At 36.1% G+C, this 20,851-nt stretch overlaps 1 protein-coding gene across 1 annotated transcript in view; it reads left to right on the top strand.

Annotated features, from left to right (window-relative positions):
* Nucleotides 1-18,920, top strand: part of RB195_012837 (uncharacterized protein) — a gene marked incomplete at both ends in the record, with an annotated part of 56,775 nt that extends 37,855 nt beyond the window's left edge. The window contains 9 exons of the mRNA XM_064202401.1: nucleotides 6,707-6,827; nucleotides 8,590-8,689; nucleotides 14,326-14,490; nucleotides 14,898-15,059; nucleotides 16,303-16,431; nucleotides 16,683-16,803; nucleotides 17,250-17,421; nucleotides 18,012-18,132; nucleotides 18,837-18,920. Coding sequence (XP_064058282.1) covers nucleotides 6,707-6,827; nucleotides 8,590-8,689; nucleotides 14,326-14,490; nucleotides 14,898-15,059; nucleotides 16,303-16,431; nucleotides 16,683-16,803; nucleotides 17,250-17,421; nucleotides 18,012-18,132; nucleotides 18,837-18,920 — 1,175 coding nt within the window. The remainder of the gene's footprint in view (nucleotides 1-6,706; nucleotides 6,828-8,589; nucleotides 8,690-14,325; nucleotides 14,491-14,897; nucleotides 15,060-16,302; nucleotides 16,432-16,682; nucleotides 16,804-17,249; nucleotides 17,422-18,011; nucleotides 18,133-18,836) is intronic.
* Between the last annotated feature and the right edge of the window lie 1,931 nt (nucleotides 18,921-20,851).

Raw genomic sequence — 20,851 nt, 5'->3', positions numbered from 1 at the left:
TAGCTATGTAACTACAGCTAAACGTGACATAAATTGTTGTTTTATTTTTTTTTCCTGTTCTTTCCTCTTTTCCTTTCTATGAAGGTATGGAAGTTCGTTCATTTTCAGGCCATTATTAGACATTATTGATTCGTGTCGCTTCTCAGAAGCTTCTCCGCGAAAACGTTAATAGGCGGTTCTTCGTTACGCGACAGACTGTAATTTTGTCGCAACGCGTCAACTGTTTGCTATCGTCAAATCCTCTTCGTATCCTTTCCGGATGGAACTTCTCTTTTAATCCATTCTTATTGTGTGTGTGTGTGAAGGATTTTCAATTACTTGATTCATTCCATGCTTCTATTAATTATTTACTAATTATCTTCTATTATATCTTAAAAATTAAATTTATTATTATATTTCATACACTATAATTTCTGTCTTTACCCCATTCCTATTGTATGCGAACAATTTTCGATTACCTGGTTTATCCCTTGAACGCTTTTATTAATTATTTATCAAATATATTTTATTATATTCCATTTTTTCTATTTATTATTATAATTTACATCCTATATTTATTGTCTTTAATCCATTTTTATTTTATGAACATTTTTCATATTTGATTCATTCCTTGAGTGCGTTAATTAATTAATTTTTTTATTAATTATTTATTAATTATTTCTTATTATATTTTAAACATAACATAAACATACATAACATATTTTATTACGTTTAAAATATTATGAGAAATACATTGAAATAAAAAATGATGAAATAATAAAATAATGAATGAAGAAGAAATATTTACATTTATATATCATATTTTTTTGTTGTATTACACGTCATATTCCTATTTATACTTATTTATTTATTATATTTTATTACATTTCATATATTATATTCAGTGTATTATATTACATGTTATACATATTTATCATATTATTTATTTATTTATTTCTTAACTCAAGCACGTCATAAATAGTCTAAAGGGTGGATTAGTTTTTAAGTGAATCAATTTTATACCTGGGATCGAGGGTAGACCGGATAACCTAAGCGTTCAAAAGAAATGAGCTATCGTCATGAATTCCCTTCGAATTTTTCCTATATATTTATTTTTTCCACATTAAATACGTAATAAAGTCATTTCCAATTCAATTAAGGTTTAATATCTTCTAGCGATATTCTTAAATAACAAATTCCTGAGGAAAGTATTAGTAGTACACTGGACATTTTCACTTTTTTTAGGATTTTTTTTCCAAAGTTTGTCATCTTTTTCTTAATTCTAGTGTCAGCTGACTTTGTGCGTCAATTTACGTCAATGTTGTTTTGGATAAAATTATATGTAAGAGAGGACTTTTTTTGTTTTCGGTTTACGAATCTATCTTTATTTTTGGACACGCTTAAAATGCATGTCACGCTCAAAACCACTAAACTTGCCTCTACGTCATATTATTCAAGTTTTAAAAGTTTAACAATGTAACAACGCTAGGGGAAAACATTATGTTGTTGTTTATCTAACGGTATTAGGTTTCTGGAAATGACATATGGTTTGCTGCCGTAGCTGAGTTGAACTCGGATAATCATGACTCCCTTGAGTAAAACAGCTAATTCTCGACTTTTCCTCCATACATTCCCTTCTGAAGATGATAATATAACAAAAAACCTTTTTTTTTTCAACGAGTTTCGTTTGTTTACATGTCTATTTAGTTGTTTCTATTTGTATTCACTTACTTGTCTATGTTCTATAATTAATTCTTTATACATAGTTTATTATATTTTTATTTATTTATTTATATTTTTTACACATAGTTCTACTTATTTATATTAGTTGAAAATAATATTTTTTAACCAAATTTTTCATGTTTACGTGTTTATTTAGTTATTTTTTATTTATATTCACCTATTTGTCTATGTTCTATGATTAATTCTATACACATAGTTTCATTTATAATTTTCCTCATACATAGTTTTATTTATATATATTTCATTCTAAAGATATTTGTATTTATATTTATATTTATACCATTTATTTATCTCTTTACGGTGAAAAAAATCGTTCTTGACTGTTTTACTAGCACGAACGATGAATTCAACTGGAATTTTTGTCAAAAACCGGACTTTACAAAGGGCAGAAATAACAAATACAAGTAAACAAATATACAAATAAATAAATGAGGAGGACCAAATACATTAACATTTCCCTTCGTAACAGTTTTGAGAGGAAATCCATCAATTTACAATTAGAAGAAGTATGAGTTAACGAACGGGAGGAAAAAAAAAACAATATGCACCAAAGTACGCGTTTTTGACCGCGTCGGACATCAGCAATTTGAAATCGACAATAACCGTCTGCTGTCTGTTGCACTTTTTCTGTTTTTCTGCATTTCCATCCTCTCTTTGTCCAATAATTATTGCTTCGAACGGAGTCTCACGAAATGTAGCATAAAGTGCAGACATGACTGTCTAAAATGACACTACAGAGTAGTAGAGTGGATGAAAAAGGGATAGGGATATTGCCTGATAAAGGATAAAATATAAATAAAATGTCTAGCGTTAATCAATCCGCTTGGGACCTGCGCCACCACGTTCACTTCAACTCGGAATCATTTGAGGTTTACGAACGTGTAACTGGCCTATACAATGAGTTTTGGGGGCTAGCCGATGTGTCAAATCAGTGTTTTTATCTTCCCAGAAAAATTCCAGTTGAATTCATCATGCTAGTAAAATTCAAGAACGATTTTTTTCACCATAAAAAGATAAAATAAGTACAAATAAAATAAAATTTAGAAAAAATAAAAAATAAAATTGGAAAATCGATATAAATACAAGTATAAACATAAATATATAGAAGTGAAATATATATTTATATATAAATAAAACTATGTATACAGAAAAATATAAATGAAACTATGTGTAAAGAATTCATCATAGAATATAGACAAGTCTGGCAACAATTTCGCATCGACCCCGGAGGGATGAAAGGCTTTGTGTGCACCAGAGCGGATTCGAACTTCCGATCGATCGCGGAACTTATAACTGACTGCGCTAGCCCTATTGTCTGATGGACACAAGAAAAAAAAGATGGAACAATGTTTTGTTTTCTTCAGTTAATTAATCAGATAATTCCTTTCGTGATTTGTTAGTACGGGTTTTTTCCTACCTGCCTCCAGATTTTATTCCACTAAAATTTTGCAATGCAATTCTGCTTGTGGGAGTTTTTTGTGCGACTTTAACAAATTTATTCATTAAATTTGATGATTATATTAGTATCATTATATTATTATTTCCTTTTTTTTGATCTCATCTTTTCCAGCAGATAATTACTTGTTCAAAACAACTACTAATAAAGATGGGGATGTTCCTGGAACTTGTTTCTCTCGTAAATGGTTATTTTCTGCTTTAAAAAAAGTGCTTACTACACCGCGTAGTAAAAAGCACTGTTTTGAAATGTTTTCTTTGTTTATCACAATTTTTCTTGCGTAATACTAGAATTTGTTATTCATACACACCACTTTTTGTGATGATGAGCTAAGCGCTGAACGCTGACAAACATTTTCTTTTTCGTAGAAACTGACAGACATTTTTTTCAAGGATTCTATGGCATTTCATTATGAATATAAGCGATTGTACGTCCTAACAAATGTATTGTGTCGCACGTCTCTTCCCTCATATCGCTGCTAAGATTTGAATCGATCAGTTCGGGACCGACACAAAATCCAATGGGCCTATTGTATTATGAATTTTAATCAATATAAATAATAATATGAATTAGTATAATATGAAATTTATGAAGAAAAATGGGTCGAACGCTTGCTAAGATTTTAATAATGGAAAATACAAACTCAAAAAATTATTAGGAAATTTAATCACACGTTTATACTTGACTCCTCTTATGTTTCACCAAGCGACCGCAACGCAGGCTTGGCCCGCAGCGCGGTCCGATCGTTGAGTCTTTCGCAGGGGTTCAATGTGGTAACGTGATGTCACCTGTGTAACACAAGTATTTTTTGTTTAGTAGTTCAATTTTAATTTCTCAATTTTCTTAAAATTCGATGTATTAAATATTTATTTAATGTATTTCATTTTGTTTTATATTTACTTTCAATATATATAGCTTCCGTTTTCACCACAATGAACGATTATCAAAACATTGTCCCAGGATAGTATGGTAGTTGACGGAATAAACGTGAGATTGTTCCAGTCAACCTCTATTAAGTCCTCTGAGGCTCAGAAGACGGAAAAAATCCCGAAACGTCATACTAATGGAGGTTCTGTCTAAAAACCTCTTTGACACACTTCCAGAAAACACTGTGCTAGGTCGCGCCAGTCCTAAATTGTGACACAACACGAATATTCAATTTTCTAATCTACATAAATTCTATTCAAAGGTCCATGGGAACTTTCTGTTACACCACGTTACAAGTATTTTGTAGTAGTGTTTTCTGTCATTGCAGGTGCGAATTATTTATTTAATTATTAATTTTAATTTATTTAATTTATTTTAGAAAAAAATGTGTAAAATGTATTATATAAAATATGTATGTATATATAGCTGATGCCGCGAATGTGTTCCTCTAGCTTTCCACGGTCCTCTATCGATTGGATCAGGGGAGAGGGAAAAGGGGATTCGTTTCCAACAGCTGCGGAGCGGGTGCGATGGCGGATGCGCCGCGCTCGCCTGGCTGAACACATTTGTGAACAGCTCTGAACTTGTTTCTGATAGTAAACGGTATAAACGTAAGAGTAACAAAATGAACCCTATCATTACTTATTTAGTATTTTTGAAAAAATTAAATGTCTAAGCTTCACCCGGCATTTTAAATGTTTGGTTCTTTTTCTTCGTTCATCCATCGTTAACGTCGGAATTTAACCCTAAAATTTGAGTTTAAGCGGTTTATTCGTGTACAATACGTTCGTCCATCATCAATTCTGGCCCTCTAATCCAGCATTGGTGGATTTCTTGATCGATATCAAAGCGGTTTCTCTACACTTCGTTAACATTTCTTTTTTCATTCAATTAACAAATTAATTAATGTAACCATGACAATTGAAAGTAAGATCATTCAAAATTATCCTCTACAACCATAGCTACGGGGACTTTCTTCTACAACCATACGAATTTAATTTTTTTTCTATTTTTGGTAGGTCGTATTAAACGACTAAAACACAACTCATGTGAGAACGCATTATTTTTGATACTTCTCATATCTTTTTCCACTCTTGTACCGAGCTAATCATGGACCTAATTTACCTCCTCCTTAGAGTCATTATAGGTATCCCAGCTAATGCTTCGGACAAATGTTGAGAAATGGATGAAGGTCACCACCACCACTATGTGGTCCGATTGTGTCAAACCTATTTAATCTCCAGTTTTTCCCGTCCTTCCACTACACTCGTGCCAATATAACAACCTTATTGCAGAACTTAGGCTTATTTTATCCTCAATTAAGCACTGCTGACTTGGTGAAGAAATCTCACTGGATTGCCCATTTTGAGTTCAGTTTGGATTTTTTATCTTCCGGGTTCAACAATTTGGGGTTAGATTTTTCTGGAAATATAAGAAAACTGTCCTTATACATCAGATTGTCCCCGGAAGTAATCGTATAAGTCGCATAAATTGCGTTCACTGACCACTACAGGACAAAAAGTCTCTGGCGTATCAATCCCCGTGGGATGCGCCAACGCATTTCACTGGGATTTGTAATCGTTGAGGTTTCTGGGAAGCGTGTTGGCCTATGCAATTACTTGTGGGGGCTAGCTGATGTGTGATGTCAGTGTATTTATCCTCCCAAACAAGTCTGGCACCAATTTATCGACCTCGGAGGGATGAAAGGATTTGTTAGCACAAGGGCGATTTCGAACCATCGACCGTGTGGCTACGGCGGATATCTTTACCGACTACGCTACACTCGCCCCTTCACTGACCGCTACCTGAATTCTGAATTGAATCCGATAGCGTCGTGACACGTGTTTCTGCCGTAATTCCACCACAAACAGCATCTGCACAACGGGGATTATGAGATTTTGGAAGAAAAACCAAAACTTTAGTTTAAAAAAGAAAATTTAATCATGGAATTACGAAGTAATCGATAACTTGGTAACTGGTACTAGATCATCAGCCAGTTAGATTTGACCCAAATAATAATCAAGGTCTAGTACAAAATAAATAATTATGTAGAAGAAGGTGTAAAAGTAACCAGTATATTCCTTTTTTGTGTCGTTCCTTCAAAATATGTTTCGAATGTTCGAATAGTCCGAGAAATTTTGTTTTCTGCGTCAGAATCTCAGTCAAATACTTGCTATATGAGGGATATATGAGAGAATTGGGCTCATACATCCACAAATCCTTGAAAATTAATCGTATAAGTCTCATAGATTGCGTTCTCTGACCACCATCAGTCTGAATTGAAGCCGATAGCGTTTACGCTCTCCCAGTTGACGCTTTCCCAGGATTGATAGGACTGATCCACGCTAATCGCTCCATGTTTTCTTCTTTAATATCCACTAAAACTACTTGACAAGAACAAATAAATGACATATGCTGCTTTTGAGCAACACCTCCCCTTCACAATACTTTGTGGCACAGCAGCTGTTCTTCTACTTCCACTAAATCCACGAGAAAGCGGTTGTAAAGCAGTTCAGTTCGACTCATTAACGTTTCACTGAATTGTTTCGTATAAAATTGTATTTTTCCAATATAAAATTCTAAAATTTCCATTTATTTCAGGTATGAATGGCGCATACAGGGACCGCGTATTCTCACGAGACGGTTGCTCTCCACCGTGGATGGATCCTCGCCATGGATCAACTCGAACCTCACCGTTTACAAGTCCAGCACCTGCTTCCACGTAAGCATTTTTTTCTCTTCTCGTGTGTTCTTTGGGGAATTTCTCAAAAATATTACATAGTATTTTTCTAAATTTATGTTTATTCGCATACACCAATGGTGCGCCAAAAAAAAAGAAAAGGAAATAAACCTTTTGTCCAAGTCAGAAAATTTTTAAAAAATCGGCACACAATTTTTTGTCCGGAAAACCACGAATTTTGAAAACGATCTAACTTTTGCCTTTGCACACACGGTCACAACATTTTTCTCCTTACAAATTTTTAATTTTAATCCCAAATTTTTATCATTGATCAAAATTTCCGTGGTCAGCATCGGCTGGTACAGCACACAAGTCTAGAGTTTACAGCACTTTGCTGTAAAATAAGAAGCACCTAGAGCGAAAGGTGTCAGTTTTTTTCCCTGGAATTCGATCCATTCGATCACTGCGGTGTGGTTCTCGAAAAAGAAAGACGTAGAACTTTTCAAAGGGTTTTACTTTATTAACAGACGGAGAGGGATTTTATTCCGAAGTTTAAAAAAAATCCTAATCATCACGTTGGGTTCCAGGATTGAATTAAATGGAGCTTTTCACACATAGATACGAAATAAGGGCAGAAAAAACGGCTTTCCGAAGCCGCTAGTTTATTTCCTTGGAACATTATGGACAACGGATGAGCGGAATTCCGACTTTCATTTTCGAAATTTCAAAAAATCTGGTATTTTCGAACCTCGGAACTCCGAATTCTGAGTCACTGACTTACGAAAATGTTTTTTTCTTTCTCGAAAGTCTGGAAGAACTTTTAATTTTCCCACCATTCTTCCCACATTCTCCTTAATGTGAGGTGCTGCAATTTTAACCATTTAGTTTTGAAAATATTTGATCCTTTACGTAATTCCCATCCTTGGTTTGAGCACATCTCATAATTTCGAACCATTCGAACATTTCGAATTTTAATGTTCCCTCGCTGATGTTTTTGCCGCTTTCTAGTGTTTTGTCCCCTTTGTCCTCCTTCTTTTCTCATCCTTATTGCTCTTATTTTTTGTAAGCGCGTTTAGAAAACTAACGTCATGGATTTATTTGTTCTAGCTAAACCAATATTGCCCATAGCACTTCCATGGACGTAGCACTTCCTCAGTCTAGGCGCACTTTTTTTTTAAACATTCTGAGATTCTCTGTTTTTAATCAAAATGTGCGAATCTTACATATTATATGTATTTGTGAAGATTTAATTGAATTTATAGGAATTACGTGCATTTGCCTTTCCTCCAGGCGAAAACAATAAGCGGGATTTTCCGAATTTCCTCAATGACTCCACCATCAAAGATTTAACACATTTGTTCCTTTCATACTTTTCTCTTCCATGGATATATGTATATGGAGTTATCCTATTATTATCTGTTACTACTTTATTGCTCACAAGTGATTTAGTCACATTAATCCAGACTGTGAAGCCAGAATTTGTCGCAATCCTCCGTTATTATTTGTTATTATTTTTCTTTTCACAAAAGGGCTGAGTCAGAGTAATCCAGAATGAGTGGGAAGGAGTTCGTTTTAGCATTTCCTCATTCCGCTGAGAAGATATTTCTAAGACCACTTCTTTCTATTTCTCGGATACCATTTTAATATTTTTTTGGTGAATTCGTCCTAGTGTATGCTAGAAGTGACCGTCTATTCCTACTATTTCCGAATATGAGACGAAAAATTACCTTTTTTGCTTTATTGAAGCCAAATTTCTTTTCATTTGGAACTGCCTCTAGGGAAAAAAAATCTCTTTTTTTTCCAGATCCGACAGTTGTGATCTTCTGATCGAGGAAGATCGAAGAACATCGTTCACTAGAAACAGTATGTTCCTTTTCGACGACGATGTGGATATGGACAATGAGGTCTGTGATTCCGTAGTAAACTGAACTCCAATCTCAGATCATTTTTGTCCCATTGATCTCGCTGATCCTTGCTGAAAATCCTGTGAAACTCCTGGCGTCCTGTTCGCTAGTGACATTTAGCCTTTGAAATACGATACCTAGCAAAACTCGCTCTCCTTCCTGCTTCACGTATGATTTTTTGCGCTCCACTTCCTTCATACGCAAATTTTTTTTAAAACTTTTCTTTAAACTGTTCTTACATTCTAACTGCTTCTATTTTTGTGACATCATTGGAAGGCAGATGTGCCTCCCTCCCTACCTCTCCCCTCAAACAAGTGATTTAAGGTGATCTAATTAGTTATATTGAAGTAGACAACTGAATAGTATGTAAGTTTTATCGATTTTTTCGAGTGCGAAATTTTTTGAATGTAGTTTTTGTGAATATTTTTTTTAATTTTCGATGTTGGGTTCTATGGACTAGTAAATAAGGGTAAGAAATTAGCTTAGAAATATCACAACGAAAATGAGATGGAAAACCCTGGAAAAATAGAAAAACAGATGGATTCAGATCAGCGGACTGATCAATTTCCCAACGAGACAACTCTTTACATCAACAGTATTGATTGACTGAAACCTTCTTAAGTGGAACAAAAGTGAAATCATACGGTGATGCAACATTTTGTGCACGAACAATTATTGGAATCCACTTTAAGACTTTAAACAGTTTCATTTCTTCAAACGTATGGATGCAAAGAATTGCTTCGTCGGACAAATTGATCGCATCAAGCTACTCTTGTTCCATTACCTTTCTAAATATAAAGAAAATTTCTGGATTTTCTCAAGGATATTTGTAAGCAAAAGTTCGAACAATGCACAATAGAAGAAGCTAGAAGAACAAAACATCATAGATTTTGGCCAACGCTGCGTTTAACCATAAAATTCTTACTTGTTTTCGGCGTCAAATATGTTCAACCACGGTGACGTCGCATCGCGTCTACCGCAGCACACCCACACTTCGCCGCGGAGGGAAACAATATTTCTCTCTTGCTTAAAATATAATTGATTTTGAACTTGAAGATAACTGTTCTTCAAATTTTTGAACAATTTTTGAAAAACTCCTCTCGAGATGAGTCTAAGGATTCGCTACGATTCCACTCATTCTAGAGTTCGGAAGATTCCTCTTAGTCTTTCTTTTTTTCCGGGAACAACGACATTTCTTATGAAATCTTGTGCCTATTACGATATTTCCCGGAATTCCCGGAAGTCAATAGAGTGTCGAGTAGGATAGACACCGAGCAGTTGTGCGCTGTGCACGTGAAAAGAAGCGCTGTCGTTTCCCGCAATAACATTCTATTATTGTTAACGATACACTAGTTTACATCGGGCTTTCTCAACGAGCACCAAAAACACAAAAACCCTAATTTCCCCATCCTTAATTGCATCTACATTCAGATGATATCCATAGAGAAAGTTCGCGTTTTTCCAAAGAATTCCTTCTTATTCAGGAAAAAAAATCAGAGAGGAGATTTTTATTTTCGAAGCACATCTGTAATCATGATGTCGTATCCTGGAGAAAGATCTACATCCATCTTTAGGCTTTAAAGATTTGGTCGTTATCCAGTCTAACTATCCAAGGTTGTTCTTGGAGAGAGTAAGCTAACGTTCTACAGAAAAATCAATAATGGAGTTATTGATTTTTGTTGATTGGTTTGCTACATGTTGTTTTGGAGCTTTTTGCTTTCGCACAAGCTAACAATAAAAAAAATAATAAGAGAAATGATAAAAGTAGTAAAGGAAATTATATATATATATATATATATATAAATGTAATAAAGGAAAATAAGAGCTTTAAAAAATTTAATCGATCGATTCCGTCAATCATGATCTGGATGATCACTTTCTTATACCCGTTCTCTTTTTTCTTAAAATGTGTGTTTGAGATTCTTTTCTGGAGAGAGGTTATTACGGATTGGTACGGTTTTCCTGACTCTATTGTTGCGGATCTCCTGCTAAGCATAACCTCCCTGCTCGGATCGGATTCATCGTTGATCCTGAGGGGAATTAAAGCCGTGTCGCTCGCATACATACATAAATGACGCATTGGTCATATGTGCTACATATTATGACAATTATTGCAGCAATATTTTCTCTAGGATGTAAATCCATATAATCGTTAATCCTCCTACTTTTAAGGTTTCTTAATCCCTTTTAGTTGGCTAAATATTTTCACGATAGTTTGAGTTTAATTTCCTGTTCCTCTTTATTCTTCTGTAACCGAAAGAATTTGTGGAAAAGAAGGATTTGTGGTTCATAATTTTTTCCAAGGCCAATAACGAGGTTCTGGTACTAACTAATACAGTATACTTAAGTGTTTTTAGTGTCAGTATTTCATTTACGACTTGACTATATTTTTCAAAGCTAGACCAGCGACAAACAACATTAAATCCATAGCCTCATCCGAAGTAATGACTTCCCATTTATCCTGTAATAAATGTTATTGTTATGTTTTTACACATCTCCACAACTTTTCCACAATGTTTCTAAGAACTATGATCTATAATTTGTGTATTGATTGATCGACTTTCCTACGATGTCCGTGGTTACAGAAAAGCTCCTAGAATAAATCTCTGTACGTATAGTCGGGACAAGACGGCCTTAATCTTAGTGTAGTTGCGTAAGCGGCTGCGGCTGCGCGCCAGAGCTTTCGGCTTAAATTCTCAACGGGTAAAGATTAGTGGTCCCTTATGCGATCTATGTAATGACGTGCGGAGGCCAACAGGTGTACTGTAAGGGACCATTAATGTAAGCCTATGTCCTTATCCTCACTGGAATGTTTCGTAGCTACGAATTTCTATTGGCTTTTTTTTAACTTTTAATTTTTAATTTTTAACAGAAGGGAAAAAGTTTTGGTGAGAGAACCATTGAGCGTGTAGACGATTTGGAATCGCTTATCACTTTGCCGCTTCCTCCCCTAACAAAACAATACAAAATATAATATCCGGTAATTAATATTTAATGAATACATAAATAAATAAGTAAATTAATTAGTTAATTAATGGTAGACTACAGTGATCTCACTGCTATTCTTGTCATCGTTACGAAAATGTTCTAAATTACCTCCTGATTATGGATATATTTAACGTTTTGACGAATTGAGAAATCAGCCAAAGACCTATGAACAACTTTTCCTTCCACGAAAATACCGTACAAGACGCAGAATATGCCAATGGTAGAATTGAGGAGGTATGAAAGTAATTAAAAAAGATTGGGGAAACCTTGCCACATTTTTAGGCCATACATTTCTCAGTCTAAATTCTCTCTTTTTCTCTTTTTCTTTTCCTTTCTTCTTTCTCTCTTAATTCTGGAAAAATATTTGAAATCAGCATAATTAACTTCTCTCTCTCTGAATTCTGGAAAAATATTTGAAATCGGCAGCTGATTTCCATTCGAATGATTTTTCCAGAATTTTATTTTGGCCATTACCAAAGATTTGAGGGGTTTGGCACGGATTAATCTGTCGGAGACGGATTTTGGGACAGAAGTTAGTAGCGGAAGGGACAGAAAGGTGTTGTTTATCTATGTGTTTTCATCTCCTTCTTCTCCTCCTTCCTGCTTGTGTACAGCGCTTGAAATACTGTGCCTGTACATATTTCATGTATTTCGTAAAAATTTTGCATTCATGACCTTTGTGATCATTTTTTATTTGTTTATAGTATAACTTTGAAGAAAAACACATTCTATCACTTGTTTTGAAGAGTATCTGGAAGAGCCGGATGAGCATTCTTTTCTGACATGTGTTCCGCAATATCCGTGATATTGGGTGCTTAACACAGATCCCGTGATCGAACATCTCATTCGATCCAAACATCAGCTACTGCTTTCCGTGCTTTCTAACGTGCTTTACTGGAATAAGTGTTCTCAAACTTTTTTTTGCATTTCAGAATTTTAGGCCTCCAAGTTATCTACAAATTAATGAATGAATGTCCATCGTCTCATTTCGATCGCTTAACAATTTTTATTATTTTATTATTTTTATTACTATTATTTTTATTACTATTGACTCATTATTATTTACTTATTGATTCAATAATTATTTATTATTTTATCATTTAACCATTTTTACTTTTATTTTTTATTCGCCGATAAAAAAAAACAACCGCCACTTCTATTTATCCTTGGTCAAGTGCCTTACATTACCATTGTTCCAACATTCTCAGAACAGATTTTAAAAATAAAAACCGCCATTCTTAGGATAAAAATCACTTGAAAAGTGAAGAATCAGATCTCTCCTTGTTCGTTTTTTCTGCGATCATATGTCGTGCGGTCAGAAAATCTCGCAGAACAGCTGCTAACACCACAAGGGCAATTGAAATTAATGAATGGGTAATGAGACTCAAAAAAGTTAAAAGATCTCTCCACATCCTTTTTTCCCTCTTAAAATAACTCTCTTAAAGGCAATATATCACGAATGCGACGATGCTGGGGTCTTAGTGGGATAATATAAAGTTGGGGATGATGAAGACCACGAGTATGAGCGTAGCCACGCTCAATTTCCCTTAATCGTCCTAAAAAAATGGTGTGGGAACTGTTTTAGTTCTCACGAGGTACGTTAGAACCACATAGGAACTAAAGCAGTTAGAACACGTCACGCTTATACACACTACGGTTCCCTCAGCAGCCTATACCTTATTGCTTCTACTTGAATAGGCCGCTGAAGAGACCCCATTGATTTTCGACCGCTCGCTCGTGCATGCGGAGCGTGCACGAGGGTGATGCGTCCGAACCCACCTCGTAGGGACTGTGCGGGTGTTTGATGCAGTTTTTCAGGACGATTAGGAGGAATTGAGGGCGGGCACGCTGATTTTGATAACTTACAACAAAAACCCTGTTTTACTGAACAGACGCCCACGCCTAGTCGATTTTATGTTATGCAGCCTTTAAAGGGAAATGTACCACAACGGTAACACGTCACTACCGGGTCTGGTCGATGGTTCCAGACCACCCAAGGCAAACCAGATCTTTTATCGTTTAGAGGTCGGGGGATAATTTGGCGCTAGTCTGGTCTTCAAGATTTTTATATCTTTATGTATTGAAATTCCACCACCGTAACGAGATTGTGATGAAGTTCGAGGTCACGATCGGTGCCTTGGTTTTTTTTTTACCTCAACATTTCACAGTGCGCTTGTGCCCATACATTAATAATTAACTCTGATCCACATTTCGAAAATAATAAACAAAGAGAGGGCTTGAAGAAGAAAATAGCGAAGGTGTTCGAATCTAAATTAGAACCTCCGCTCAGGCAAAAATCTGGATCTGGTCCAACAGGCTGAAATAATCGCAGTTGAGCTTAAGATATTTATTCATATATTCATAAGAAGAATTCATTTTAACACATTTATTCACTTATATAATAACGCTTGACTTATATAATATACTTATATGATAATATAATGTATGATGTAGTATAATATAATGATACTATACTTATATGATAATATAATGATACTACTGTAGTAAGCATATTTATTCATTAAAAAGAAGCAATATTGTGGCTTCATTGTTTTACACTGCACCCGTGCGACTTCCGCTTGATCCGTTCGTGCGGATAATCCGGAGAAAATGATCTTAGATACGTAGATGAATTAGCACTATTTCAGCTCAACGAAATGGATGATCGGTCCGTGCTTCACTACGAACTAGGATTTTACGAGAAAAGCGGCGACAACTGTTATCGTGGGACGCTCACTTTTGCGCTACGTTATGACTTCATTCATCGGGTGCTAATGTTACACGTGCTTAGAGCGAATCATTTACCTGTCGAGGTAAATTCAATTTTATTCATCTTTTTTAATATTTTAGATATAATAATTTATTTTTAGATATGTTCGCTGTTTGCTTTCAAATTAAAGAAGCAGCATTAAAGATGGATAATTATATTTATGAACATAATTTGCTGAAACGCTTTATTATTTAGAGTTTTAAAGAAGTTCATAGTTGCTTGTTGCTAAAGAAATACTTGAAAAAAAAATAATGTCGATAATAAGAAAAAGAAATGAAAAAGAAAAAGAAAAAATAGTAATGAGAAATAACTGTAATGGACTGAAACACCAGTCGTTAGCGTCGTTACTGCTTTTTAATATGAAATTCCTCTTTTTTTTACCAATTTGTACTTTGAAGAATGAATCCGAAGATGTGAAAAAATAATGAAATGAGGTTTTTTTTCTTCCAGGAAAAAGGTAGGACCGTTGATCCCTACGTGAAGATGTACTTATTACCGGAGCGAAGAAATCATTGTAAGACAAGGATTTGTAAGAAAACACTTGATCCTGACTTTAACGAGATGTTCTCCTTTGATGTCGCTTTCAATAGCTTATCCGGAAGGATGTTACAGGTATGTGTACAATTTTTTCTTTGGAAAAAAACGTAATAATATCTAGTTAAATAATAAGTTTTAATACTGCAGCATATAAAGCATTAATAGCAAAATTGAAGTTATCAAAAGCCGAAAAGAGAACATAGAAGGACGTTTGCCCCGTTGAGTTTTCGTGGTAGAGTAAAAATTAAAAGACATAATTTTTGTTTTTTGTGCAGTTTTAGGCCACCATCAATTTTATGGGATACATTATAAGATACGCAAATAAACAGAAATGATGCAAAAAATGCAAAAAAAAGCAAATCCAACAGAGATCCATCACACGAGCCCTGGTCTACGGCAGGAAACGGGCGTTTTTTACCTGGACAGCCGCCGCCGACAAAGTGCACGGGCGAAGAACCGATCTGTCGCCACAGTTTTTGTATCCGCCAACTACTCTCCAGAAATGTTCCATCCTAGTCGTAGTCCACGGCGTTCTGCCAGCAAAACTGGAATGAAAGAAAAATTGGAAATTTCAAGCTATGAGAAACATTACATTACGAGAATCGTTGACGATCATTTCTTCTTTTCACAATTTTGCTGCCTCGATTTGAAATTAAATTTGGAAAAGGTTTTGAAGAAACATCGGTACTACTTAACTAATTTAAGTAATTATTGATTAGGACTGTAGTCTGTTTTTTTTTCTGGGAAAGACAACTGAAAAGTAAATCCTACCTAAAGATCTAGGAAGTTAATTTCCCGTAACAGTCCTAGGATTTCCGATTTCTCTGAAGTGGGTGACTTCAGGCATCTCACCAGAAGAGTTTGCACAACTTACTAGGCCTAAACTGTTGTTTCTACTTTGAAATCCTTTAATGTGCAACGATAACTAGGAATATTTAAATTAATACCGCTGATTTCAATAATATTATTGATTCCACTTTTGACCACCCCATTTAACGGTGATCACCTTATTCACCTTCGATCACCTTCGATCCCGTTGCCCGCCGAGTTGCTCGAAAGCGCGCCAGTATTACTACTTCTTTATCATCCTATATTTATATATTTCATTCCATTTTAGTTATATTTACTGTACTCATATTTTGCGCTTTTAATTTTATGTTTACTTACTTCATCCGCTCCCTCGTCACCTTCTTCTTTGAGGTTTCATGTTTAATACTTAAACATGAAAATATTTGAAGTTGAAAAAATAAGTAGCACAACATTATTACGCCTAACTAGTAATTACTAATTACTAACTACTAATTTTTGATTGTTTTAGTTTACTGTGTACGACTTCGACCGGTTCACACGTCATGGTTTAATAGGAAATGTGATTATGAGAGATCTTTTCGATAAAAGTGATCTCTATACTTGGACTGAGTATACGATGCAAATTGTTGGCAGCCAAGTGAGGCATTTAATTGTGTTTTTATTTATTTTTTTATCTGTTTATTTATTTATCACCCTCAAAGGATCTGGCAAGAACGAATACGAACAGATACAGTAAATACATAGTAAAAAGAATAGTACGAGCACGGATCAGTTCTGTTTACGATTCCGGCCTAGATGATTTAGCACTCTTACGTACCCAAAATTTGTTTTTTTTTTTGTTTTTTTTTCTGTTTTCCTTCGCCCGTCACCATCCTCGAATCTTTACAGGAAAAGAACGATTTTGGCGATTTGCTCTTGTACCTAATGTACTCGCCAAATGAGCAGAAATTATTCGTTACTGTCGCAAAAGCATATAATCTCCGACCTATGGATATTACTGGAGCGTCTGGTAAGTGAACTGTAGAATTTTTTTCTCCATATAGTACTGTACGATATTCTTTAAATGATCTTAAAGGCATCACCCCACGAATCTGAGGTGGTGCAGATTTCAGGTGGAGTATTCGTATACGGCATAGTAGATTATGGGGAGGAGAGTGATTCCGTCCATTCCTTCCCAATTGTCGTAAAAAAACGGCCCGGAAGATGCGGCGCCGCACAAGACTGGCGCGCTCCAATCGAACCTCTTGTACAAAATGGTGCGCCAAAACGAATGAAGCCGTATCTTCCGGGCCGTTTTTTACGGCAATTAGGAAGAAATGGACGGAATCACCCTCCTCTCCATAGTCTCCCATCCTGTATACGAATACTTCACCTGAAATCTGCACCACCTCAGATTCGTGGGGTGATGCCTTCAAACAATTTAAGATCTTACAAAAAAAAACAAACTTATTTAAGATCCTTACGTGAAAGTGGAACAAGTATATCGAGGAAAGCGTGTGAAATTGCGCAAATCCACATGTAAACGTGCAAATTTGAATCCGGTCTACCACGAAACGTTGGAGTACGATCTACCAATGAATCAGGTGGCCGAAACAAATTTCCTGGTGCAAGTTATGGATTGGGATAGGTGGGTTATTTTGTTTCCGAATTCTGAAAGTCCGACTTACCTGCTTTAAGACCGTTCGCCCACTTTAAGTGACGCGCAAAAATTTCAGGAATAGAGCATATTCAAAAAATTTCTCCAACAAAATCCAAGTAGTAGTTGTTGTTACAAACAACACTTTATTCTTTTTTCAAAATTATTCCATTTGTTTGTAGCCGCCAGGGATTCGAGTCATGGCAAAAAGTATATTAATTACACAGAGACATGCACAAACACACAGAAAGACTATTATTACTAGATCCTCGATATTATGTAGTAGGATTACTATGAGAAGAGCAAAGGAGACCAAAAACTAGGAAGACAACTACAAAATATTCCACATGTAACCAAAATTTCATTCTTTCAAGAGTTAGGTGGCATTGACCTAAATGGATCGATTAACACCGGATTTTTTATCCTTTATCTTCACGGACCCGACTATCTCAAGATCATAATTACCTATGGATTGTGTCTGAAAAAAAATTCATGTCAGCCCTTACACGGGGAACTTTCCAGATCAATCAATAGCGGATTGGCCGATGAGATCACAATCATAACAAATCTATTGCTTTTAGAATTGGAAAAGATGATCTACTCGGGTGCTGTGTGTTAGGGAAGGATAGCCCTACCGTTGAGGGTCGTACACAATGGGAGAATTGCTTCCTTGCACTTTCACATACGGATGTTAACGGCCAAGTGAGTTATTTTCGAGGTATAAGTGAAAATTTCCTTTGTTGCAAGAACGGACTTTTTTGTAGAAACTTATAGAGCTGCAGCTGAGGTTCTCTTAAAGGCATCACTCCACGAATCTGGGGTGGTACGGATTTCAGGTGGAGTATTCGTATACGGGATCGTAGATTATGAAAAGGGAGGTGATCCCGTCCATTTCTTCCTAATTGCCGTAAAAAACGGCCCGGAAGACACGGCTTTAGTCGTTCTGGCGCGCTATTTTCTACAACGAGTTCGATTGGAGCGCGCCAGTCTTGTGCGGCGCCGCATCTTCCGGGCCGTTTTTTACGGCAATTAGGAAGAAATGGACGAAATCACCCCCCCTCCATAGTCTCCCATCCCGTATACGAGTACTCCACCTGAAATCTGCACCACCTCAGATTCGTGGGGTGATGCTTTTAATCGTAAAGATGGAAAGAGCGCACTAATTCTTCCATATTTTCATTTTCTTTCCTTTTTTCGCCAAACCTTGGATAAAATCGAATTATAAGGAAAATGTTACAATGGTTAGAAAAAGCAACCCGTGCGCTCTCTAGTAGTACATGCTCCATTCGGAAAGTTTTCTCAAGTTTTTGTGCAAATACAAAACACCAAAAAAAAAACTCAAACCACTCCTTGGACCATATATCTCACCAAATATTTCCATTTAAGACAAATAATAGTTGTTTCAGAAGAGAAAGCCCGTTGGACAATGGCACAGTATATTATCAGAAGTTCCTGAACAATTCAGGAACATACCAAAAGCCAAGAAGTAGCTCATCATTGTTCACATCTACACGAATATTGCCATATTACGACGGTGTTCGCTCCTTCGTTTCTAATTTCAGTGTCATTACGCTATCATTTGGATTCATAGTCCCTTGTGGAATTATAAATATAACCGGTATTATTTCATTGATCTCAGTCTAGTTTAGTTTTGTTAATAGTAAGTATACTCCTCAATTGTTCACTATTCTCGTAATAATTTATGTATCCGAACCAAATTTTGAACCAAATTCTGATTGTACATGATCGTTGACTTCGATATTTTGCTCACTCATTCATTGAACGGGAAATAAACGTGTCTCTTTTCGATGTTCGACTATTTGCTAGAATTATTGAAAAGTTCGACTTTCAATGAACCTCAGCACAGTTAGATGTCGTATTGATTTTTGATAAGCTGTACACGAGGTTGTTAAATAATTTTATTGGCTAACGTTTCGGCAAAATCCCGTTCTTCAGAGCCTGAACTGGGCGATTTGGTTCACAATTTAAACGACCGAATCTCTCCACAACTAAACAGAACAAACTCTGTGCCTACCTTTATCAACCACCAACTTAGCGACTACACTGAATGCTTACCTTGGATTGGAGGCGCCTTGCATGGACCGCTGACTGATCGATCACAAGAGCGAATGGGTCGATTGTTCCATTCGAAATAGAAAAGAAATCTGAAATATGGTGCGGATTTTCTCGTTATCGAAAGAAGATTTACCCTTGCGATTCATTTTAAGGTTTTTGCTTGGATCCAAAATGCCTCCAAACCGATTTTCGAGCCAACGCTTTACATTCCAGCGCTAAGATTTTGACCGTGATTCCAAAATCAGTTTCGTCGCCCTTTGTGTTCAGTGGATGCCTTAAAGGCATCACTCCACGAATCTGAGGTGGTACGGATTTCAGGTGGAGTATTCGTATACGGGATCGGAGACTATGGAGAGGGGGGTGATTCCGTCCATTTCTTCCTTTCTTCAGGCGTTCTGGCGCACTATTTTCTACAAGGAGTTCGACTGGAGCGCGCCAGCCTTGTGTGGCGCCGCATCTTCCGGGCCGTTTTCTACGGCAATTAGGACCTCAGATTCGTGGGGTGATGCTTTTAAGGAGTCCATTCTCGTAACCTATTCTTTCCATTCACGTGCTCTCTGATGCGAACATACAACGTGCCCGTGGTCGTGCCGTTTCATCAACATACTCGTCGCCACAGCTCATGCAAGAAATCAGGTAGATCACAGCGGAACTTAACCCATCTCCTGGTCTACCCGAAAAATAGAATGACTTGCTGGAATAGTTTTTTTTTCGAAGATTAAAATCAGTTTTCCTATTTCCAAATTATTATATTTAAGAAAAAAACTGAGCACAACATGTCCACCTCCTTCAACCTAGAATGTAGAAATAGGTTTGGACACAACTGACATTCGACCATTCATTCCACACATGTAGCAATCGACTGTTCAAAAAAATCAAAAATTGCACGAAAATCATTTAAGGTGCTAGTAAAATTGATTGGGTTCGATTTGGTAACTCACTGAACGTGACCATAACATGTTCCTTATTCGGCAGGAAATCAACGAAACTGTGACTAAACGTGAAAAAATCGTTCAAGAAGCTCTTCAAGAAGCATCCCTGATTTTTCTACTTTGGAAGTGGCCGCTCAGTAATTTAGGAAAATTTGAAAATATTACGCGATAGCAATATTTTGCTACGGGAATACGTGTGCTTTGAACAGACTCACACTTATACTAGCAATTACAAGCAGCGTATAGGGGGACCTGACGATTTGTTGGGAAATTTGCAAAATGCAATTTGCTGTGTGGGCAAATTTAAAGTTTGGAGCGTAGATTGCGAATATGAGCGTGGCCCCATTTGGTTTCCCGGATCGTCTTAGAAAACGGCGTAAGAAACAGTGTTTCTTCCTACGAGGTACTTGGAG

The sequence above is a fragment of the Necator americanus genome, chromosome V (assembly GCF_031761385.1).
Source record: "Necator americanus strain Aroian chromosome V, whole genome shotgun sequence".
In the NCBI taxonomy this organism is placed as follows: Eukaryota; Metazoa; Nematoda; class Chromadorea; order Rhabditida; family Ancylostomatidae; genus Necator; species Necator americanus.
The sequence above is the reverse complement of the archived record's forward strand: the minus strand, read 5'-3'. Positions and strand labels throughout refer to the sequence as shown.